At 36.7% G+C, this 26300-nt stretch overlaps 1 protein-coding gene across 1 annotated transcript in view; it reads left to right on the top strand.

Annotated features, from left to right (window-relative positions):
* Positions 1–4966: 4966 nt before the first annotated feature.
* Positions 4967–26300, top strand: part of LOC139711090 (uncharacterized) — a 41158-nt gene continuing 19824 nt past the window's right edge. Inside the window, exons 1-2 of the mRNA XM_071623006.1 lie at positions 4967–5285; positions 17534–17588. Coding sequence (XP_071479107.1) covers positions 5160–5285; positions 17534–17588 — 181 coding nt within the window. The 5' untranslated portion in view covers positions 4967–5159. The remainder of the gene's footprint in view (positions 5286–17533; positions 17589–26300) is intronic.

Below are 26300 nucleotides of genomic sequence, written 5' to 3'. Positions count from 1 at the left end.
GCAAAGATGTGTGCGTGTGTGTGTGTATGTGTGTGATCGTGTGTGCGAGTGAAAAATAAAAACAAAAACAAAACGAAAACAAAACTGACAGAGCATAATTACAAAGTACAACACAATCATATTGATTTCCTTTATCTTTTTCTTTTCTTTTCAATAGCAATCGCTGATCAAGTTAAAGGGATGTCATAATCTTGGCTGAGGTGAAAATCCAGCTTTTACCTTTTTGCGAGATACGAAGATAGGCTACCACTATGAAATGTCAAAAAGCGCACAATACTAAAGAGGAATTCAGTGTTTACTTGATGAAAATCAGTTTGGGAATGACTGAGATATCCAAAAACAAAACTAAAGTGAAACGAAGCAATCCTAACCTAACAAAAGGGGGTCCCACCTTTTATAGGATCACTCTGTTTTGGATATCTCAGCCATTTCAAAACCAGTTGTCATCAAATAAACGTTAAATTCCCTTTGAAATTACATGTCTTTCATATTTCATAAGATATTTTTCATTATCTCAACGAAAATGTTAGAAACCTGGAGTTACGTCTCAACCAAAACTATACGATTCCTTTGATATTAACACTGGATTTCCCGTGCCAAAATCAGTGTAGCCTAAACCGAAATATTCACACGATCACGCGATGCAATCTATCCAATCACAACGTATACCTGATATATTTACTATAAAAGACTGTTGCATCGCCTTGATATGAAATTTATATAAAAATATAAACGTTATTTCGGTAGCAAAAAACATCCACTATATAGTTTGTTTGGAATGATTCCAGAAATGTAAGTATCAAACAAACAGGCGTCAATTGGAATGAGATGGGATAGATGATCGTATTCAGTCTCTACACGAGAGAATTGTCTGAATTTGAAAGCATGGTTGTTATTGTGTGTGTGTGTGTCTGTGTGTGTGTGTGTGTGTGTGTGTGTGTGTGTGTGTGTGTGTGTGTTTGAACAGGTTCAGCTGTAGTAGAGGTATCTCCGAAACATATAAATGAATGTATTTTAATATACAGAAAAAAAGTAAAATGTATACATAATCAATCTTACTGATTTGAGTCTTTTGCAATTTATAGCAAATAATTAGAAATTGTTGCAAGAGTTTTGTTTTTGTTTGTTTCCAAAGCTTGCTTATTTTTAAGAAGTGAAATCATAGTATACAATACTGTACAGCATATTATTACATAAAATGAAGTAACATAATTATATAGTGTGCAGTAATGTAAAATGAACAAATATAATTCAGTTCAAAGAGTTATGAAGAAAACTAAAATATGTTATCAATAATTGATGTAAGTTCTGATTCATCCAGGTAACGTTCAGTAAAGGTACAGAATCAAATCATAGCATCTGGACTTACTGTTTTACATTCCGACAATGATTTCAAGTCCGATCTTTGACGCTGCATCAATGACTGACTCCGAACAATAACGTCGGGCTGCAGTGCGTCTGCGCCGATAGGCAAGACATTTTTCCCGCAATCACATCAGACGAGCTGATGACACGTCCAGGATCAGACGTGAAACCGTTCTCGGAATTAAGGACTATAGTAAATCCAGATGCAATGATGTAATTTTGTACCTTTATTAAGATATATTATACAAATTTTTCGTATTGCCCTCTCTTGATGACTGATTTCGATGCTGATGTTAAAGACTATCAACAAACAAACTTCTTGGAAGCCGCTAGAGTGGAAACGACAATGATTAAAAAAAAAATGAATAAAACCCTTAGAACTCTCAGATATCTTTTTTTCAATCAGAGCATCCTGCTTAAACAGAAAGGGAACACACGGATAGGGTTCCGATGGCACGTGACTCTTGGTAGTACAATGTCGATAATAACTTGAAACAAACAAACAAAGTAAATTGACCTCTATATACCTTCACACATCCCTGAAATATAGGCCTGTGGGCGATCGATGGATTTCCGTCTTAATCAGTGTAACAGGTAAAAGTTCAGATCAGTTCCAATATGATACCACACGATAAAAATACTGCCAATGTTGTTCAAAATGGGTTATAGCAGGGAGATGGTTATTATAGGCTATTATGTGGAAGCGTTGATGGGACTCATACGTGCATCTCTACATAATAACAAAAGAGTAAAGAATGTAAATTACTTTTATTCAATTGAATTAAATTCAGTTCAATTCAATTCAATTCAATTCAATTCAATTCAATTCAATTCAATTCAATTCATTGATAATCATAAAAATAGAAATATATACAGTGTAAAGCGAGTTCACAAAGAAAGCCAAAGGCTTGAGACAAGTGATCCCCTTTGTGGAGTTGGATACATAAGAAGTTTTATGGATCATCATGATGGTTATCTTGTATATAGGAAAAGCATGTTATATAGACATGAAAAACTAATCGATTATGATTGGAAAAGAAACTGATTTGAAAGTCAATGGATGGGATATCATCGATATCTCATAAAAGAAAACGATACACCGGTAGCCATATATCATACTGATATTATGTAGGCCTATAAATGAATGCCTATACACCGTCCTGATATACACATGACATTGTGTGTGCGTTTGTGTGTTCCATGTATAGGAGATATGAATATTGATGAGATATCTGAGATAAGGGCATGTATATGGCCAACATAGTTGGAGCGACTGCAACTGTTATCAATAAATTTCAATATATTAGGTTTTCTCTGTCAATTTCATACTTTCGTTATTCCAATTCATGGATGTGTATTGAAATTCACATATAGCGCAGGCAAAATATTGGGGCATTCAAATTCAGAATCCCAGTGATCGAATGGAGCAGCTATTTCCTTTCCGTCAAATCAAAATCACGCATGCGTTCAATAATTTCAAGAATTAAAGATTCAAATCTATTTCACTTCCATCAAGTAAACAAACCAATGTATGCGCACAGGATAGTTGTAATAATCGCAGAATGTGATTGATATAACAAAGTACATGACCTATGAAAATGAGTAACAGATGAAAAAATAACCCACAATTATATTTTTTGATATATACATAAAGCATGTAATGCAAGTTAACTAAGGATGGGGATGAAATGGAAGGTCCCACTAAGAAGCAAAGCTTGTACGATATGGGACCCTCAGAAAATACACAAAACAGCTATATTAAACAAAATTAAACGAACCAATGTCAACTGACACGAAATCAAAATGATTGGGAAGGGAAAAAAGAAAGAAAAAAGACACAAAAAAAAAGAAGACAAAAAAAAAGAGGAAACTACAACACGTGCCATATAGTGGACGCTAGCAAACTGGATTCCATGATGTAAGAGTAATGATAAAATACAACCTGGATTGAATAGAATGCAGGAGAAGGAGAGAATAGACACATTGGTATAGCAGATAGCAGATACATCTGAGGAGGACTTGCGTTTAACAAACTATTATTATCTGATTTAAAAAAATGAATACATAATTGCTTGATGTTAAAAAAAATGATGACTTAACTGAGATGATAAAGCGGACCTAACTCAGTTGGATGTTGTAAGATTTCAATAAAACAATTTTAATTTATTCTTAAAAGAGTTCAAAGTTTGAGCTGTTATAATACTATTATGAAATGAATTCCAACACTGATAGGCCCATCGTAGATGAATGTGTTCCGTGCCAGCAAAGTTCTCAAAAATTGCAAATGAAAATCATTCGATCGTCTTTTTTGTTGGATAATTATGACACGGATTGATTTCTTCGAAACATTGTTTCAAATATATGTGGGAAATCGTTTTTATTATAAATTAAGTGTCCTAAATCAAACAGATACAAATCTTTAATTTTCAAATTTTATGCTAAAAAATTGCGGGTCAGTATGGGACAAAAAAATGTAGTATGACATAAATTACGGAGCGATTTCTTTTGTAATAAAAGTAGTTTATCTAAAAGTCTTCTGTGTGTATTTCCCCAGGCGAAAATACCATAATTTAGATATGGCAATATTAGGGATGAATAATGTAAGAAGGGACGATAAAGGAAAACAAAATTTAAAGGGTGTGTACAGTTCTGGTCGAGGTGTGGATTTAGCTTTTAACGTTTTGCGAGATATTCAGAAACCACTAGGCCTATGTCAAAGAGCATGCAATTCTAAGGGGTATCAAAAGTTTATTTGATGAAAATCGGTTTTGAAATGGCTGAGATATCCAAAAGCAAGGTGAAAAAAAAGAGATCCTAATAAATGGCGTGGCCTGTCGCCTTTTATTATTATCACTTTTTTGGATATCTCAGCCATTTGAAAACCAATTTTCATCAAATAAACATTGAATCCTTCTTAAAATTACATGCTCTTTCATGTTTCATAAGAGGTTTCTCATCACCTCACTTAGGAATGTTCAAAACATGAATCCCCACCTCAACCAGTACTGTACAGTCCCTTTAAGCTTATCTTTTTCTTCTTTTTTTTTTTCAATAGCAATCGCTGATCAAGTTAAAGGGATGTGATATAGTATTGGTTGAGGTGAAAATCTAGCTCACTGCTTTTACCTTTTTGCGAGATACGAAGATAGGCTACCACTTATGAAATGTCAAAAAAATATCCAATACTAAGAGGAATTCAATGTTTATTTGATGAAAATCAGTTTGGGGACGACTGAGATATCTAAAAACAAAACTAAAGTGAAACAAAGCAATCCTAACCTAATGAAAGTGGGTCCCATCTTTTATTGGGATGATGGGATTTTTTTTTTTTTTTTGATATCCCGGCAATATCAGAAACAATTTTCATCAAATAAACTTTGAATTCCTCGTATGCCTTTTCATATTTCACGAAAGGCTTCTGATTATCTTAAAAGAAAAAAAAAATCATCATGGAATAATAACGTTGTTAACCTCAAGCCCCATCTCAACCGAAACTATTCATCCCTGTAATATTCTAGCCTGTGTAATACGAGTGTGCTGCGCGTGCGAACGCAGTCAAGTCCTGACTGGTGGCCCTGGTGGTTATGGTGGTGAACGCATCTACTTGGACTTGGCAGTGGGTGTAGGGCAAAGAGTACTGGTCACAGGATCGCCGGATCTCGGGATCTCGCAGAATTGTCCACTTCCAGAGATGTCCATATCGCAGACCAGGGACTGGAGAGTATTGACTTTTCATCAAACCTGTTCAACATAGGATTTTTGTAGCCGATCCGGTCGGGTCATTGTCAGGAAAAATGCCAGCAAGAAGAAGATACGCTGCTAGTTCATCAGTGCTTTCACTGCTGCTGTTGGTGTTGGCTACAGCGCGTGTGGCTGTAACCAGCCGCGACCTCTTCCCTATCTGTACCAGTATGTGCGAGGTAGGTTTTCGAAAGCAGCTGCTCGAGTGATAATGTTTGCAATGCATTGTTCGACATTCGCCAAGTTTTATTTAGAACGTCTAGACGTTATTTGCGTTGGCTGTTCGATTGTAGATCATGACTTTCACTTATGATTAATATAGCAATTAGGATGCCTATCATAATCTACAGATTAGTGAAGGACGTGGGATGAACCAGAACAGAAGGAAAAATGCATCTTCACCTTTGTTGTACCTTTTGTGCTGTGTTGTGTAAAGAGAATATGAGAATGGTAGTATATTACACTGTATATACCAGACATTTATAATGTGCCAAAGAAGGAAAATGTGTGATATAGGCCTACACACAATATTGACAATTTTGTTTGTTTTTCATCTCATCCACTGCAATGACTTCATCTCCCATCATGAGCAATCTATCATCTTTGCAGTCTCACAGTCTAATTCAATTATAAGGAAAAACTTCATAAATCAATGCTAAGACTTAAAGAGGAATAATAATATTGATAAAATGTCATAGTAACATTTGCATACAAGCTGGAATCCATGTCATTTCATGCATTAGCCAAACCCATAGCAGTCATATGCTGTAAAAGTAAGTCTTTGTATCAATTCAATTCAATTCAGTTCAAGTAAGTTTATTTCACATCTCTTGGTTAATGCACAAACATATAGACATAAATAAAGAACATCACACCGAAATATACACAAAACAATTGCAAAACACAAATAGGAGCTATCACCATAAAATAGAAAATAGTAAAACAGTAAAAATGCAGCCAATGTGAGGAATGACAAAAGGCCTTGGCCTGTCAGAGGTCACACTCACAAGAAAATGTTTAACAAAGAAAATTCAACATGCTTTCAATTTATCCTTGCATAATGGGAAAGAGCACTTGACTAACCGCTTTCAGAAAGCAGAATAATTTAATTACCGGTACTACCTTTAACATATGTCAGTATCATGTTGATGAAATGTGTAATTTTCATGAACATGATTCTTTATGCCTCCACCACGAAGTGGTGCCGGAGGCATTATGTTTTCGGGTTGTCCGTCCGTCCATCCGTCCGTCCGTCCTTCCATCCATCTGTAATGAATTTTGTGGACAGCGTAACTAAAAAACCTTTTGAGGTATCCTAATGAAACTTGGCATGTATGTGTATTAGGGGGTGAAGTTGTGCCTATCAACTTTTGGGTGCACATGCTCAAGGTCAAAGGTCAAAAGGTCAAGGTCAAATACATAAAATTTCACTATTTCCACCATGTCTATGCAATGCCTGAAGATATTTTCTTGAAACTTTAATAGTGTATACATGTATTACCCAATTAAGATTCTCTGGTGAAAGTTTGGGGTCATGAGGTCAAAGGTCAAAAGGTCAAGTAAAAATATCAAAACTTTACTTTTTTCTCCGTACCTTGGAAATTGTTCAAGGTATCTTCATGGAACATAGTATATTCAAGTACTGGCAATTTAGGGTTCATGGGGTCAAAGGTCAAGGGCAACACTTCAAAATTTTACTATTTCCCTCATGTTTATGCAATGCCAGCAGGAATATATGTTTTTTTTACACTTGGTGTATGCATGTATTTACCTAATAGAGATTGTCTGGAAAGTTTTTTTTTTCCTTTTTTTTTGCCTCAAGGTCAAAAGGTCAAAGATCAAGTGAAAGTGCTGAACTAACTACATGTATTTCCTCCATATCTCGGAAGTGGCTCAAGTTATCTTGAAACTTACTACATATTTATGCATGTTCTGCCTGACAGTGATTATCCTATGAATTTTAGGGTCAAAGGCCAGATGAAAATGGTAACAATTTACTATTCAATACAGAAATTGCACTTTTTCTCCATACCTTGAAAATTACTCAATGCACAAACGTATGAATGGGTCAAAGTCAAGTTAAAGTCCTTAAATCCCCCAATACATGCTCTCCTATTCATCCAATTAAACCTAGGTCAAGGAAGGTGAACATTCAACACATTTGTGACAAACTTGTCATTTTAATATTTTGCCAATTTTGTGAAAATGTAATCACACATTGTCCACATGTACTATCTAGACCTATTAGGAGAATCATTCATTATGGCGGAGGCATACCAGTCGCCATAGCGACATTTCTAGTTTTTTTTTTAATTCCCTTTATATTAATTTAGTTTATGTTGTTGTCCACACATGATGTCATAACCTCCAGTAGTCTCCTCATCCAGAGGTTCCAACACCAAAACTTTGAAAATTCATAACTTTTGCATCAATTGTCCGATTTTCCTCAATCATTCACTGATGTGTTCTACTGAAGTTGCTGCTTTCACTCAATCCATGTTTCTCTTTGGGTTTTGGTTTCCCTGTAATGCATACTTTGGCCTGACAGTTTGAGATTAACATTACAAAAAGTCTACACGCGAACGGTGACAAACAGATAATGAGCTATGACGTAGATCCGTCATTTGCATACCACCTATCACAGTGCGTTGAGCGTTAAAGAATAATACATATTCATGATGCAATCACGCGCCGCAAATGCTACGTTGAGCTAATGTATTAATGAAATCTAAATAGTAATAAAGACGCGCGCACCTATTGTCATGTCACGAATTTGCATACGTGCTGCGTCACGATCACGTGTTGACGCGATGCGACCTCGTAAGGCCAATGACATTTAGCCAATCAGCGTAGCGTATTCAAGTGAGAAGCACGCATTATAGTGTATGAATATATTGGTGGGTTATTCACTCGGGACTAAACTGACATGGTTTATGTATTGAAAAGGTACTGATGGCGAAGTTTCATGAAATTCCTCCAAACTCAGTATGAATACACGTGAGTATTTGCTGCAATTTACTAGGCAGGTGCATTGTACAAATACAACAGGTATGGCAGTAAAATAACCCTCCCAAAATGGCCTTCAGGCTCACAGTTGGCACACCGCGCCGTCAATGTAAAATTGCGTGTTGTCGTAGAGCTGATTGCGTTTGAGTGAGAAATGACACCTAATTTTCAACTCGAAAGGTACCGATGTAACATTTTCACAAAACTCTACAAATGAGGTATGTAGAGCAAGCTTGAAATCTAGATTTTCATAAAAACCAGGTGCATTTAAGCAAAAAAGAGATATTCTTGGAGGTATGAGTTCGTAAAGTCGAGAGTCAGTGTAAATGTCCTATACCTGATTGTGCGCTCTGCACGGTGCATTTAAAAACGTTCGTTTCCTATGGAGGATGTCACCGCACTTTTTGTAATGAGATTTGTAGATCCTAGTTAAAAGTTGAGTTAACTGTTTAAGTGGCTCTACCCTTTATTGTGATTTCATGTTTTAAATGTTTTTCGAAGTTTTGATTAAATTCATCAGCTGCCATAGCTAGATGTAAAGGCTGCGTGTCTCAGTAGTACATCAGAAATAGGAATATAAAGAGAATAATAAACATTTATACGCTTTTTAATGAAAAGTACCCATTTTGTCAATATATAGGCCCTAACTGACATACGCGTAATAGGTAATGTCATTCTCTTGAGGAGATAAGGAAACTCAAGCTCCTTTCCATTACAGTAGTAGAAATATATCAAATGAAAATATCTGGAATTCTTGTCACGCACTGAATGGGTTCCTGTAAATCAGACTTTGGGTTGTGGGCATCAGAGGAAGAATGGGGGGGGGGGGGGTTGACAATGGATCTTCAAAATAAGACAGTGGGTCTCCAAAGGAACTAAGTCTAGAGAGGGACTTCTTAGTAAAAAATGTTGATGAAATTACTAACATGTGATGTAACATTGCATCATATGCATTTGGATAAAAGAAGGAGGAGTACCCATCGTTTTCCTCATACTGCAGTCCACAGCAAAATGTTTCAATGCTGTTTCTTAGAAGATAGATCAGTTATTTGCAGACTCCCAGAATTGTGGAGACACTTGAAGTACTAAATGTATACATTTGAGTTGAAGTACAAAATGTATAGCATGTACCACATGTACACTAGATTAAACTGTTGCATGATTTGATTGTGTACATGTACCACGATTTAGCAAACTGGCTATGCTTCATTAAGGTCACCTCGTTTGCCTTTCTCAAAATATTGTTATGTTATTTTAAATGCAATGCATGGATGATTTTGTTTTCCAAACATTCCTCCAATATTATCACTGGTATGATGGTCATTATATTGAGCTGTCAAAATTACTCTCCACACTTTCATGCTATGCCTCCAGCCTTGGCAGCTAAATATCGTGCCACGGGAAAGTGCAGAGGAAATGTTGTGGAAATTAAAGAATGATTGGCAGTAAACCAGTCACACATGTGCCTCCTTTTCCTAACACATTTGTGTCAGATTGCTGCTTGTTGGCATGGTGGTGCTCTTGGAAAAGGATAACATCATACTGGTTGAAAATTTGCTGACAAGATCGAGAAGATTATGATATGTTTTGGTAATTTGCCCATTGTATACTGACGCAGCTGATAGGGATCATAAATTTACAAGTTGGTGGTGTTCTTTTTCTCAATTTGTGAGCTATAGAAGAGAGCACTTCCTCAAAGCTGAGTTAATTTAGGATCGATATGTTTTGATCACAAGGGTCGCAGGTTCAGGAGGTCAAAGGTCATGGTCTCTTCCTATCTTCAAGCATCATGTTCACTTGTTAGCTGCAACCAAAGTTTCTCCATGCAAGATTATACTGCTTGCAACACTACATTGTATTACTTGGAGAAAAGAGACCAGCCAAAACCAGGAACTTACATGTATTGCCTTTAGCAAAGTGTGCCATTAAAACCATCAGCAATTAACACTTTGCAGAGTCAGAAAGATAAGAAGAACAGGTTTAATCTGTGATGAAATAAGTGGGATCTTTAATTAGTCTATGTCACACATTGCTCTAATTTCACCACAGAATGACATAATATAACCACCTTTTTTTTTTACTTTGTAATAGACCATTGTAATTTATCACAATTTATGGATGTGTCTTTTCCTATAGCCTAGTAAAAAAGTATTTCATTCATCACCTGCTCCCTCCCATTAAAGAGGAAGTCCACCCCAAATATAAATAAACTTCAAAAGAAAGAGAACAATTTTCCCTACAGAATGAAACAAAAATGACAAAAATTGGATAAGAAATAAGGAAGATATGACATTTTGAAATTTGACATTTTTTCAAAAAACATTTCTTGACCAGTCCTTATGAATATTCAAATCAGCAAGTTGACGATGTCATGCTCTCACAGTTTCTTATTCATTTCATGACAGAAATGACAAAATCAGCTGTATGAATATAAAACTTGTCTTAAAACCACCCAAAATAAAAAAGAAAAAATGTTAACTCTGATACATCTTGGTATGGGAACATGGTTTTACTTGATAAGCTAAAAATAATTTCTCTGAATTTCATGTATGTATAACATAAAAATTGTGAGGCTGTCCGGAGGCTGTCCACCGTGAACATTGCGTCTTAACAGACACAATCTTCTCTGGAGAATAATCTTTGACAGCAGACTGAGGCTTCCCCGAGGCTACCCTGCATTTTGTGGCCTGTTATGACGGGGTTGAATAAATGTTGTCAGTCTGCCAAGTTTCTCGAGATGTTCAAGGATATATATACATAGTCTTATTGTGAAGGATATTGAGAAGAATGAAGGGGTTGAATTTTTTTTTTAATGCCATGTACATGTAACTACGGATATCAATATTTGCAATAGAAATATTTACATTTCTTGACTCAGTGTTTGTGTTTTTTTAATGGAAAAGAATTAAAAAGGGGTAGCTCTGCCGAGTTTGGAATTTGAGCCAAGATGGTTTTGCAGAAAACTTGAACCTCTTTTGTGAAATTTAGTCAATTTTTTCTGATGTACTAATGTAATTAACATCCAACTTATCTCTGCTTTTCCCCACATTGTGGGTAATTGAGTTATCAAAGATTATGACATATCTTATCTTTTTTTAAAGAAATATTATTCAAACTTGATGCATATTTTGTTTTGCTTTGACTATGATCATGTGAGCATTTGGCAGAAATGTCTTTGAAAACATGGTCTTATGTGGTGCTACATTTAAGCGCTTGCCCGGTGGCAGGGGACAAGTGAAAATCAAAGTTGGGCTTCAAGTGTTTTGTAACAAGGAGAAAAAATACTAACCTGAATTGGTCAAGCAAACATTTTTTAAACTACCACTAAGTTTTCACTCAACCCCCCTTAAACCCATGAAGTCAGAGGCCCAAAGATAATGATTATTTAATGATGCAGCATGCATTAATTTCTTTTCAGCAACTTTCCAATGCCTATGTGAAGAAGCCCCGGTGCAATGCAACGCCATCTCTCGATTGAACCAATTTGTTACTCCAATGTGTTTACATGTGAATCATTGTGTGCTGTTCATTGAAAATATTGCATTTCATCACGCCCTTGACTAACAAGTGGTTTTATACCATTTTTTTTTTTTTTTTGGCTTTCTTTTAAGGCAAGTAAAATTCATGTTCAGGCAAGTGTGTTCTGCAACAATTTGAGAATCTGCTTGCCTGACCAAGCAAGTGGTAAATAAGAAGTTAAAATAGCACCCCCTGACTACTGGTGTGAATGAAAAAAAATCCAGATTAATGTGACTTTGCTTTCTATAAAAGTGATTATGAAAGTGATGTCAAGTGTTCCAGTTACAACATGCAGTGCATTAGCCGCTACTGCCATAAAAAAAGCGAGTTATTGCACTATTGCCTATTGCACCATCGTGAATTTAATGACAAGAATAGCTCTTGTCATTCTTGCAATATGAACTTCACTCTCGTTTTTTTTTTAGTAGCTTGTACACACTCATAAATAGATACTAGAATGATATATGAATGTACCCTTATATTTTTTCAATGTCACTTGTTCTCATTACTTTTTCCCCATGTCATTCACTTTGGACTTTACTCATATTTCAGATTGAGGCCTCAGCACTCTTAGAATATTTGTAGGAATGTGCCTGACACAAAAAAAGCAACAACATACAAATTTTTAACTTAATACTACAACAGCTTTCCAAAGATTGTTTGCTCTCCAACAAGGAAGTAAATTGAAACTTTTTTGTTTTGCTTTCAAATTATCAGATTATAAGAAATAGTTTGAGGAACATCCGCATTAGATATTGGGGTAGGAATAAATATGTAAAAAAATAAGGCAAGTGAGGCTACCTTTCACATGGCTGGATTTCTTGTGTATTTTTTCCCCTTTGCAGTCCTGTTTATCTTCATAGGGCCTGGTTACTAATTGTTTGTTGATTGAGGTCATCACTGCCATTCGATTCCAGATTTCACTTATGGTGTCTTCTTGTGTGGGCGAGTGGATAGGCCTACATGTGCACATGGTGTGCATCTGTGGCTATGTTGAACGGTTAATGGATCTATGAAAGCAGGAAACTGAACTCATCAAATGCAGTTTTGTGTCATTCACAATATGCATGCCATAGTTGTTTTTTTTTTTAAATGTATAGACTGCTTTGTGGTTTATGACTGCTAATTTTATACACAGGATCATTCAATGGCTTTTCCCTCATTATCTCAGACTAAAGCAATGGTGCATAGTATCTGCCAACAATGCAGTCTGATTTTGCCTAGCAGATTATAATCAACTCATTACAATACTGGATGTGGGATACTGTGTTAAATCTGTAAGGGCATGTACCATATTAAAACCTAATAGGCTGTATGAATAAAAATTGCGCTTTGAGATTTTTCACCATGCCCCATTTTCTCGTCAATGCAGAATGATTTTACCCTATCTGTTTTGCTGCTCTGTAGGTGGGTCTTCATCAGCTCGAGCTTGATAAATAGCGCGCTTGTGGGGGATCAGAGAAATAAGCCCGAAGTCAGCTGTAATGTGCAATTGCATCTTCACTATCTTGAGCGTCAAGCACGGTGGGGTTTATAAATTGTGGCACATGCGCACTTTAGACTAATGGCACCCGCGAGAACACACTCCGACCTGACTGCCTACGTTCCTGCGTGGTGCGCAACGCATGCAGTGCCGATGGTTAAGCTCGAGCTGATGACGATGCGTCAAGGTTATATAGCGTGCTTAATTCAAATTAGCTGGCTATTCCGCAAATAAGTCCAAAATTTCTCTGGTTTATTTTCCAATCGGAATAGCGCGCTATTTTGGTCTTCATTGCAAAATTAGGGGGCTATTTTCTGATCAGGATTATTCTTTGGATAAGAAATAGCGGGCTAATTTTCAAGCTCAAGCTGATGAAGACCCACCTTAAGTTCACCAAATGGTACAGATGTCTGGATTGTTAATGAATAGAGATTACCGTAAAATCCCCCAATCCCCGTCATGATTTTTGAAGTGTCATCATTATCTGAACTTCAATAGCCTGTCAAGTTTGGATGGATGGTACTGAGTGCTGATGAAAGAGCTTAGCAATTTAAGAAAAGTGCCTGAGCAGATAAAGGATTTACATACAAATGTATATAATGTGGCCATTTCCCTTTAGTACTATAATATGTACTTGAGGTACTTCTTGAGAAGTGTGGTTTGTCATCCACAGTGAAATAATCTGTGGAATCTGAATCTACTCTTCTTGAAACCCAGGACATCATACCTGTATACTTGCCAAGTTGGAAACAAGCTTTTATCCACTGATAGGGTTCATTACTCTCTTGTTGGAGTCATATTCCACAATGACTCCAGGGGGGCCCAACTCACCCCCAGTAAGGGATCTTTAAAGATTTTCTCTAGAACCAGAAATGATAGAGCTAAGTTAGTACAATGAGTCAATATAATTGATGACTATTGTTTCAGATTTGTTCATGGCAGACTCGGGGGGGGGGGGGGGGGGGGGGGAGGAGTGGGATGGGATGGGTCCAAATGGGGACTTAAATTGTACATGTTCATATTCTTATTGAAAACCCCTTGATGAATGTTCACCAAACTTGGCAGGTAGTATGCCAGGGGGTTAACACTCAATTTGTTCAACCGGGCACCATGCTCCCCTTAGGGGCCCCTAGGGGGCCCAATCCCCCCCCCCCCCCCCAACATGAAGGAATATTTACAAATCTTATTCTAGGACCAGAAGTGCAGATGTCTCACCTTGTTCGTTGATGACTTTAGTTCCAAGTTTTTCATTGTACATTCAGGGCTACCTCCTCCCACCCATATTGGAGTTGGGGGGGGGGGGAGGGATTCATATGCAGACCTTAATTGTCCTAAATTAAGGATAAATAATAATATTGTTCTCTAGAATCAGAAGTGATAGAGCTTTAAGTCTTTTTTTTTTCTTCCAAAATGCATAGTTCAACCTTCTATGAAGTACAATGTACTTGGCAGGTATTTTTACCAGTGTGATGGATGCAAATGGACACCATACCTCAAGCTCACAAAGGTACCCCCACCCCCAAGTTTCCAATATTCTCAGGTAAAAGTCTCCAAAAGTGCATGGAAGGTGAACTTGCAATGCTCAGGAGAACGCAAGACCCCCGGGTCTCTTGTATGCTTCAAAAGCGTAGGCCCTTAGTAAATCTTCCGTTCTATGTCCCTCAAATACCATGTAGTGATGTTTTTGATGGTTTCGATCTGGTGATCTGATCATAGCTCATGCTACATGGAGCAAATTTGGCAGTGTCCACAGAATCGGACCCACCTGTATATCGTAAACAAGTGCAACAAACTGTAATTGCGTGTGCATGTGTGTGGTGTAGAAAGGTTAACCGTGAAATTAAAGTCGGTGTTCTAAAGGTCGGAACACTCTACCAAATTAATGGGAGAGTGAGAAGCACGGCCACACCGTCAGAAGTGGCAAGTTTTGGTTGTTACCACTACAAGTTGCCATCAGTTACAATATTAACCCATATTAAAGACGAGCATCGAGAGTATACTTGGGCATGTGTCTATGGGAAATGCGTGTTATAACAAAATCAGCCCGTCCTCAATGGGTTAACATGACCATCAAGTAGTCTGTGGACAAGCAGTTGTGTCATCAGTGCATGGCCAAAAAAAAATATGTTACATATTTGCGTTATAGTAGGAGGATGAGGAACAGTGGTTAGATGTTACCTGATTCATCAGTTGGCAACCTCAATATTGTATGCACTATAAAAGGATGTTTATAAATGAGCCACACTACAGATGATGAACTAGTTGTACACGTGCCAGATGTGTTACATTAGTAGTTGGCTGTCAAATCAAGAAATCCTGTCACAAACTAGTAATATATAGTATATAGTGTTTGTGCAGCCTCATTCATTGGACTTCTCCCCCCTATGGTGTGACTAGGTCAGTACATATACATTGCACATGTAGATCATGCCAGTGTAACACCTGGGGCGATCTGCGGTATCTTATGAACATCATCTGATACACGCAAAAACACCTACATTGCCAGAACGCGATACACAATCTCTGTTTCTGTCCCTAGGCAACCACAACTCAGAAAAATGGAGAAGTGGTCTTTAACAAATGCAGCCAGGGATTAAACATAACTGGAGTTGCGGCTGTTCCGGATGGGAAATCGGTTTCCTGCAATTGTTCCTCACTCACACCAAACTTTCGTGTTGTTTTCCTCTGCATTTTTAACTTATGTTTTTCAGCAGCAACAGTGCAGTTGTGACATTTGCTCCAAGTAAAGTTGAATGCATTTAAAAAACTTGAAATGAAGCAAGGGAATGACCATGTTCACACACCGACTTGTAACTAGAACAACTACAGGCAGGAATCAGAACTGTAACAGTGGCATTCAGTTCAGATTGTCTGCAAATTGACAGAATGTGTTGCCTTTGGAAGACAGGGTCTACAGCTGGATATCTTACTTAGTGGTAACTGTTAATTTATGAACATAGCAAATTATAACGAATACTGGTATAAGGTTTCATCAGGGTTTATGAACAGTTGCAATCAAATTTGCGAAACTCAATTTTGATTGTCATAAAGAAATTTTGAGCGTGTTCAAATTTCTTTGTGACAAGAAAATTGTTTGCAAATTAAATTAAATTTCTTAGCTTGATTTCGACTGTTTACAAACCCTGACAAAACTGAAAATTTGCTGCGTTCACAATCATATGCCACTCAGTAATATATCCACTTAATGTTACCTGAGAAAATGAGTTTGACTGTACACTGAAAATGTGCTCACATACACAATTCACCATTTATACTTATGAGTATCTTTCTCCTTTCAGTATAAAGCTAAACAAGCTTTTTTATATATGTTTTTGGCAGTGACATTGTTTATTTCATGATGTGTTAACTTGAAATTCAATGCCCATTTATCAAAAAAAGAAAAAAAAGAAAGGCATAGTAAGTGCTCACAAGTTCAGTCCACGTTTTACGAGGTAAGCATGTTTCAGGCACATGTCAGAGCTGTTTCTTTCACTTAACACTAACAGCGAGTGTGGATGTCAAAGGTCAAGGGAGTCCTAGGCATCTACTTGGAAACAAGATGACATAAAAACACACCCCCAATGTCTCTATTTCAAGTCAGTTAATGCATTTAAACTTAGCCTCAAAAGCCACTTTCTTCCCAGTATAGATTTTGAGGTTTCATTTTAATCATATCATCATCCAAATGTAATATTTTTTATGCCATCTTCTTTTAACATTTCCCCCAAAGTGGTCTAACCTGTTTAAAGACATTACATCAAAATTGTTGTTTTGTATTATCAGTAGATTTGATGATTAGCATGTTGATGAAATAAGAGTAAAATTTATGATTGTGTTATCAAAGTTTATGACAGATAGTGAAGTGTATCATGTTGTATGTAAGGTAAAATTTTAACTTTACTTACTTTACTTTACTTTTAGTTTTCCAGAACAATGGTTTAGGTCAGAGCCTCTCCATTACCAATATATAGCCTGAGTTAATCTCATTCAAATATGTTTTGTATTTTAAAGGAAGAAAAGCAAGTGTAATGTATCTTTAGATCTACAAATTATACTGTATGTACAATTAAGTGAGTTTATATCACAAGATGACTGATCCTCAGAAAATAAACTTAAAAGAAAAGCCCACACGGCATAATAGAAATATCGCCATTTCATATCACCAATGTGCAAAATTGCTAACTTTTCTCATGAAAAGTGATAAAATACATATCAAAATCTATTTCTCATTCCATTGCCATGGTTCTTGATCACTGATGCAACCACACACAGATTTTCTTACAAGTTGCTAATTTTGAAAATGTTATGCTTGCAAAATATAGGGTACAGGATTTGTGTTGTCCTGTGTTCCATAGTGTAAGCCTGTACATTAATTTATAATGGAAAGATCAATTTTTGCTTTCATGAAATTCATTTCAGGACCCAGCAGCCAATGCCCCCAATTCAAGGACAGTTCCGTGTATCATTACTCCAAGTAAGTTACTTGAGTATATTTGTACACTATGATATGCTCTAGGCCTATCAATACAGTATACAAATGATGCATATATAGGACAGAGTGGATCGGTGAGAATTGGGTGTGTGACTTTAACTTTTTTAGAACTGTTTAAACCAACGAGCGCAGGGAGTGAGTTTTGGAGCGGTTACACACGGTCAAAAATTCATCATTTGAATGATGATTCCAGTGAAAAATAATTCTAATGACGAATTTTTAGCATGTGTGGAAGCAAATTAGAATCACGAATGCTAATCACAATCACGAATTCAAATTCTAGTCCGGAGGTGAATTCCAGTGAAGTTTCACTCAAATTACGGTGCAAAATTTGCGTGTGTAATGCTTGACCTCCAAAACATCTTTTGAGGGGCGGAGCTTACGTGACCTTTCAAGCACCTCCGAGCTGAGGCTGAGCTGAGTTGAGCCAGCTAGTATGAAAGCACGCGCTATAGAACCTCGTTGTTTTGATTGACATGTCACCAAGGATTATGTAACGCCTTCGCTCGAGAATTCGAATTCTAATCACAGTTTTCGAGCGAGCGTGTGTAAGGTCCTTAATTCTAAAGACGAATTGCAATCATCATTACAATGATGATTCAAGTTACAGAATTTTCTCTCGTGTGTAACCGGTCTTAGACTCTTCCGAAGTTAAATGAGAGCATCCAATTCTCCCTGATCCATGAAATTGGCCTGTGCATCGTTTGTGTTATAAAATGGGCCCGTAAATTCTTGAAATACAACCATTTTCCCCATCATGAGTCAGGTACACCTACAACACTATACAACTTGTACAAGACTTGAGCCATGCGTTCAGATTTTACCAGACGCATTGCTTAGTGTGGATCAGTAAAAATCAGTGCATGACAATTGACCATTCAGATTGCAGAGATTCTAAAGCCCATATTTTATAACGTATATTGATAGGCCTAGATCATGGACACATGATGGGGAAAATGGTTGTATTTCTAGAAGTTATGGGCCCATTTTATAACACAAATGATACACAGGCCAATTTCATGGATCAGTGAGAATTGGATGCTCTTGTTTAACTTTGGAACAGTCCAAAACCCACTCACTGCACTTGCATTAAACAGTTCCAAAGTTAAACTCATGCATCCAATTCTCACCGATCCACTCTGTCCTGTGCATCATTTGTATAATAATCGCTGTTGTCACATTGCAATTTGTGTTTTGTTTTTTGTTTTTTATTTGATCAATATGAATTCTTTATCATATGTTTAATGAAACTTTGTACAATCACACATTTTAAATCTTAATTTGTGACCGTGCACCTCAAAACGAACATAAAGTCGCACACACTGATTTTGTGTGAGGACTGAAAATAAGTGAAATGGGTCAACCTAGCCGAACTTGACTTTTTCATATTTTCTGAAAGAGCGGGTCTTCTTTCACATTATGCTAAAATTTGGTATCATAAAACGGGCAGGAAGGTGTGTTTTTTTTAGCAGTTTATCTCGAACATTTTTGGTAGAATAGTGTGATTAGGTGTATCTCTAGAATCCCTTTTTCATTTCTGAAAAACCTTGCCACACTCTTCACTTTCAACTCTAATAACTTTTGAAAGGATAGTGCTACTGCTTTGAAAGTTGGCATCAATTATGGACAGATTGTGTTAATGAGGCATGCTTAATTTCACTTTAATCTAATAATCCCTTCATTGTTGTTACTCTGGTGGTTTACTTCCTGTTTTTTGTCCCATTCATCGCACAGCCAGCACGGTTTGGTAAAGATCAAGCGCTTGAATAGACACTGTACTTCGGAGCCTCTTTTCTCAGTTCACACTTTTCCTGAGTTTGTGCTTTCTTTCCAGTATTTAGATAGGTTAGGAGAGTCCATTTGATTTGAATTATACATCATTTTAAAGCTTAAAGTCTGCTCTTTCAGAATATGGTCTTAACTAAAAATTCATGTCTGGCGACTTTTTGTTTGTTTTGCGGTGCAGGGTCACATTTACAGATTGTGTTTGAATGCATTCATTATGCTGTGATAGATGAACACCTGTGTTGTCAATATTATTAGTGCATAAATTCTGTTCATATACCCTGTATCTTGTGTCTTGAGCTTACAGCATATTATGCTTCATTATCTTTGCTTTCTTTGTCACAAAGTCTTTAAAGTAACATTTTTGCCCCAACATCATTTTTTCACCAATAATCGCATCACCCACATGTCCACATTTTTCAGTTAGAAGGGTCTGTTGGAAGGTAGGCCTCGTGACGTGTTATATGTGACAAGATGTTATTATCGTTATGTAACCGGATTGCGCACCGAACACTCTCTCATCATACTATACAGCCATATTCCAACTTCCTGAGCTATGACTCCACTCAATTTACTAATAACAGTCATTGACAATTGAATATAACGTTCAATAATATACACGTTTTATTGTCGTGTACATTATGTATCACACGCAGGTGATAATTATGGGGTGCTTTCAACAGAATTATTGATTAATCAGTGAGTTGATTATACAACTCTCAATGAGAATATAATAGCATCACCTGTATCTGCTCAAACGAAGGTTTTAAACTTGAGGGGACATTATAGTTATATAAAGAGATGTAGAGGAGTGACAATTACAAATAGGTGTACAAGGTGCGAACCACTGCGACAGTCCAAGTAGAGTCCCAGGTCGCCTTGGTGAAATATGTTACATGCCACTCTCCAAGGGGGCCTTGATCGCGATCATGAACTGCAGTGTGCACTACCACCGACGAGCTCCGGGTCGAGATGCTGACATGTACTATCTGGAATGGGTGTTCGCCGTCTGGTTGTCGTCTGGAACTCACATAGCGTTGACACTAATGCGATGTTAATGATGCGATCCCATCTTAGAGATTCACATTCACGCTAATTCGTCGTGAGCTGGAGTTGGATAAAATTCACCCTCAGTCATTGATGGCGGGGTTGACGAATGAGAGGAGCTGCGAGTCGATCTCTGATGCAATAGCCTTAGCGTCCACATGTGTGACAGGAAGGCAACTCCTCCTCCATAATAATTGTTCCAAAACTATTCAAAACGTTGCTGGAACTGAGCACCTCACTGACGTAGTGTAATATATATGAACTCCAAGAACTATAACAAAACCGTCTCAACAAGGAATGGAATTGACTCTGTAAAATTACATCTCCTTTTTATAGTGGGCGCAGGAGAGTGATGGTCTTATGTCCATCTCCTTTGGAGGTTGAGGAGCCAGAGTGAGAGTTAGAGCTATGACCACGGTTAATGTTGGGAAAAGGGGGCTACGTGGCAAGTATTATGGGATAAGCCTACGTGTACCTTTTTACATAACCGTGGTCAAAAGACTGGTCAGCAAAAATTACCTCTTATGTTTCTTTTTGCCGTCGGGAGAGCGTCCAGAGAGAGTAACATGATTATAATACCAATTGAAATCGCTCCCTCTCTCAGCCGGGGACTTATTGTCAAACTAATGGGGTACGTGCTGCTACAGGTCCATACCAGATCATAGTTGTTTATAATAGTTTTGTGTGCCATCTTGATTGAAAATCTACCATGTTCATATAGTGATCATCCACCACTATATATATATGATATATATATATATATATATATATATATATTATGATGAATGAATGATTGCACGGGAGCTACACTGTGATGCGGGCTGAGATTCTTAGTTGTATAATTCCACTGGTTATATGTACAAGATGAAATTAGCTGTCAGACAGATTTAAGCTTCCACATTCTACAGGAGCTGATTACAAGGATCCTGGCTCGGTCATTAACTTGAGTGATGAATTAAACTGTCAAGAATGGAGTTTGACTGCCAAAATATAAGCGTGTCATATTTTCTGCTGGTAGAGATCTAGACCTATACTGCAAGAGACAAGGCTGTTGATGTACTATTAACAGAGAAGACTATACCCTGTTTATAATGCAAGTGGGTATCAGAGCCTCCTCCAGGAGGTTCTAAAAGCCTGCTTGAAAAAGCGGTTTCTTGTCTGTTCATGGGCAAGTCCAAGATAAGGTCCCCTCAGAAGGTAAAATTTCATCTTCGCTCAATATTGACATGTTTGGTATCATTTTGAAGCTTATGAGTTGAAGTTTTGATTTCCATGGAGGAAAAAATGATATTATGTAAATCTATGCAAATTTCAAGGGCTTCATTTGCATAAATGTGAAACACAGCGTTACGTATGGGACATTTATAAAAATTCATATTAATTCAAAGGAAAGCAAATGATATTTGATTTATATGTGGACATAAGAAGTTCATCACATAGTTTAACTTGGTATGAAAATTTAGGGATTATGCAAATGATTATGCAAATTAGCTCGTGTCCTATCATGAGATGTCCCATACGTAACAAAATGAGGTCATTTTTTTAGGTTTTTTCTGAAATTGCTAAGGTTATTTTAATGCCCTTTTGGAAAGTTCTAATTTATTGTTTAGAGAAATTAAATACCAGAGAAAAAAGAAAAAAAGTAAAAGAAACATTTTTTATTAGGCATTGAAATAATGTTACGTATGGGACAAATGCGTTACGTATGGGACATCCTCATACATATTGCATGTGAATGCATGTAGCTAGCTGGGAAGGTCTCTCAGTACACAAATGGTCAATCATCCTGAAGAAAGCATCTCAACATTGTAGCTACTTTTTGAGTTATAGACACTTGAAACAATACATGAACTTGACTGAACAATTTTCAGAAAGGGGGAGGGGAAAATGGCAAAATACACAATGAAAAATCAGCATTAAAGGGATGGTATAGTTTTTTGTAGAAATGAGGATTCCGTTTTCAACATTTAATGAGATGATTGGAAACCAATTATATGAATTACTTAAGAGCATACAATCTTAAGACTAGAGGAATTCAAAGTTTATGTATGGAGTTCCAATTTGAAATGGTTGTGATATATATTAAAAAAAATAAAGTAAAATTATTTTTTATTTATTGCAAGTGATACACAAATTGTCCTTATTCAGTTTTCAATAGTAGCCACAACAAAATTCATGGGTATACATACTGAAGTGTGACTCGAATCAATGACCTGACTGCTAGACAGACATCTACTCGATCACTGGGGTTCCATGCAGCAGGTATTGCTTATTTATTAAAATTGATATTTCTTGTATCAAGCTGAATTTTATTGAAACTGAATGGCAAACTGCCCTTCATCATAGGAAGTAAACACTTTAAACTATTCAATTTTTCAGTAGTAACTATCCTGATAAAAATAGGGCATACATACTAAGGTTGGTCATAAAAATATAGAATATGATTAAATGTGATTATGATGGTAAATATCTGGGGAATATTGTTCCCTTGTCAATCTGGATCAGTATTTGAGTAATTTCAACTGATTCCACTTCAATAATTATGCAAAAATTTGTTTATGGGTATTTTGCAAAATTATTTTGCAAAATACCCATAAACATGGTTCTCCACACACTAAACGAATGGGGGACAAAGGGCATGCATACCCAGGTTGGTCATAAATATATAAAAATATGATTGAATATGATTATAATGGTGAATATTTGGGGAATATTGTTTCCTTGACAATCTGGATCAGTATTTGAGTAGTTTCAACTGATTTTACTTCAATAATTATGCAAAATACCCATAAACATAGTTCTTCACACACTAAATGAATGGGGGACAAACCGTCCCATACGTAACTGTCCCATACGTAACGCGTCATGTCTGTCTTTAATTAGAACCTGTAATTAGAGCTTTTTGCCTAATGACATGAAACTTACCTGTGATAATCTTGAGTGTTGTGACTTTCATCACAGTGAGTTACAAGTTGTAGAATGATATACTTTCAGAGAGTTTTGAGGTTGAAAAAAATGTTCAAAAAAACAAAATTTTTCTGGTCCCATACGTAACGGCACATATTTTCTCTTCTAGAATATAATTGTCAAGGTCATTTTTCTCAATTTTTTACATGATTATACTTCTCCTAGATATCAATCACCATGATGAAGTTCAATATGATGAAAGGCCATTAACACTATTTTTCAGGTCATAAAAATCTCTGAATGTCCCATACGTAACGTGCGCGTTATCTTGGACTTGCCCTCATACTGCTCGGGCTGGTTTTGCCCAAGCAGGTCCAACTGGCTCGACTGTTCGCATGGTAACTTTGTTCCCCTTAGATATACAGCACGGCCTTTTGAATTTTAATGGCAAATGTGATTGAGCGCAAAAGTGTGCAAGTTGTGCAGCATTTAGCAGTGGCCATTGGTGATGACGGCTAGTTGTTTAGTTAATTGGCAATGACCTATGACCTTCAGTGATAACTTCCAGGTTAGCAAAGAAATGGCTTCTCGAGCCCCAAAGCAATGGCAGATTCTGAAACCACCCCCTGCGGGTAATTTCAGAACCTGACCTGACCCCCGGGTCCCATTTCGTAAACTTTGTTATCAGCTCACAACTGCCACATTTCTATGGCAAATTTACAAATTTGCTCTCAGCCAATCAGATGCAAGGATTTCAGTATCTTATAACAACTAACATAACTTGTTTTACAAGTTCTATGAAACAGGGCCCAGATCTCCTTTTCTGAATTCTGTCTGTTTATACAATTCCTACATGCTGAGCTAAGAGGTTGCTCCATACAGGCTGCTAAAATGGGGTATTACTTGATATCCTGGTTGTGTCAGTGGGGCCAGCTTTCGTTGAATTGCCCAACCTTTGTATTTACAAACCAAATATAAGTACAGTGTACCAGGAAATATGTTTTGTACATAGAAGCAGCGCCTTCTATTTCATCTTTATGTTTACATGCTATATTTCAACATTAGGAGGGGAAGAGAGATGAGGTTCACAAAGATGAAGATGGTAGTGTGACTACACGTATTAGCTTTTGATATCACATATAAACAAGTGAGGTAACAGTACCTAATGGCTCTGCATGAACTGTGTCGAAACGTATTTTGGCAGCTTCATTCATTCAGGTTGTTTCTCCATCACTGACTTATGAAAATGGATAATGATGAAAAAGAAAGGTCTTTAAAGGAGAGTCATGTCTATAGAACATCACATTTGATTTACCAAGTGAAACTTCCTTGATTCTGAGAATAAAGAGTTTTGATAGTATATCCTCTCCTATATTAGAAACACGGTAATGCACCAGGAGAAATACACAGCATTGTTTATTGTTTGGAATTAGTAAAACAAAAAAATAATGAAGAAAAAAAAGGAAGGAATAGGGAAAGCAACAGATGGTTTTCAGTTGGCCTACATGGGCAGAAATGTAAATTTGGTTTGATTATTATGTCAGAAAGAAATGCTATGCAAAAGGAGACAAAGTCAGATTTCACACCTCGAAAGTTCTCTGTTTGTAATCATGTTTCTTATTATGATTCCAATCCTGTGTAGATCTGTGTGCTGTGCAGATGCTAAACTGAGTCTACCTGGTGATTGCAAAGAGCAATCTTACATATTTCATGAAATTATGTGCTCAACATTTATGTCCTATTCAGCAAATGTGTGGTTATTTTAAGTGGAAGTAAATAAAGGTCTTCTATCTTTTTTCCTTTCAAGTTAGTTTTCAATGAATCATGAGTCAAACTGTGTAGACTACTAATGCACACACAAAGACAAGCTGAACTGGATTAAAAAGCACATTAAAACTATGACTGGCCAAGTAGAAATGTGTTTAGGAGGAAGGTTTACCCTGAAAATGTACCCTGAAAATGTTGAAGTTGTGAGTCATAAGAGGTCTTGAATCAGATCTTATGGGTTGGGTCACTCCAAGGGGACAAACTTCTGATAAATTCCAAATATTGTGTGCTAACTAGCTTCCATTATGATGGAGCAACTATAGCTTGTTGGCAAACTCGTAAAGAAATTAATGCTGATTAATATCATGATCTCCCACATGGTCAATGTTTTCTTATCATAGACAGCAGTGTTGGCATATCTGGACAAGGAAGTACATGGTTGTATCTCTGTGCAAGGAGTGACCTCATTTGACCATCTAAGCATTAGCCAATCACAGGATGAAATAATTTGAGTGCCCTCACATGAAGTGACTTTATTGCATTCCTCAAATTAGATATGATAATATATGATAGCACTACAGTGTACGGTCACAGCTATATGCCTGGATTCAAAGTGAATGTATTTTGGCTGAGAGTCAGGGATGGTTTTATATTTATTGATATTGGATTTTCAATAATTTTCATTTGCTTTAGTCAAATACTGTTAAGATCTAAGGGAACCTCTCTATTTTCTGACTGATATCTCTTTTAAAAAATGATGAAATTCTGTCACAAGAATTCTTTTAAACAGTCACAAATTACACAGATTTAATCTAGTTGATATATTTTTGTTAGTTTCAAAATATCTGTACTTCATCCACTGGACTCATTAATCCATATCAAGACTTTCTGCCTTGACTAAAGTGTCATTCTAATAGCAATAAAAGTGTAAAAACATCTCAAATTTTCATTTTTTCCCCAAAATACTTTGATATGCTGGTTACAACCGAATATGCACATCAGATGACAGATGAGGTGCTCATGTCATAACCTCATGTCAGTGGCATCCACTCAGCCTCACACCAATCTTTACAAAATCTCCCTGAAAATGAAACCGCAAGGAGAAACTGAAGTGTCTTATCGCATCAAATTATTTTGTCAGTGTAAATCATTAGAGTGATGATGACTGGAAGGGTGAGCAACCTTGAG

Source organism: Diadema antillarum, unplaced genomic scaffold (genome assembly GCF_040938485.1).
Source record: "Diadema antillarum isolate AM-2024a unplaced genomic scaffold, OU_Dant_1.0 seq00001609_RagTag, whole genome shotgun sequence".
NCBI lineage: Eukaryota > Metazoa > Echinodermata > Echinoidea > Diadematoida > Diadematidae > Diadema > Diadema antillarum.
Note: the sequence above shows the minus strand (reverse complement) of the source record. Positions and strands in the feature narration are given on the sequence as shown.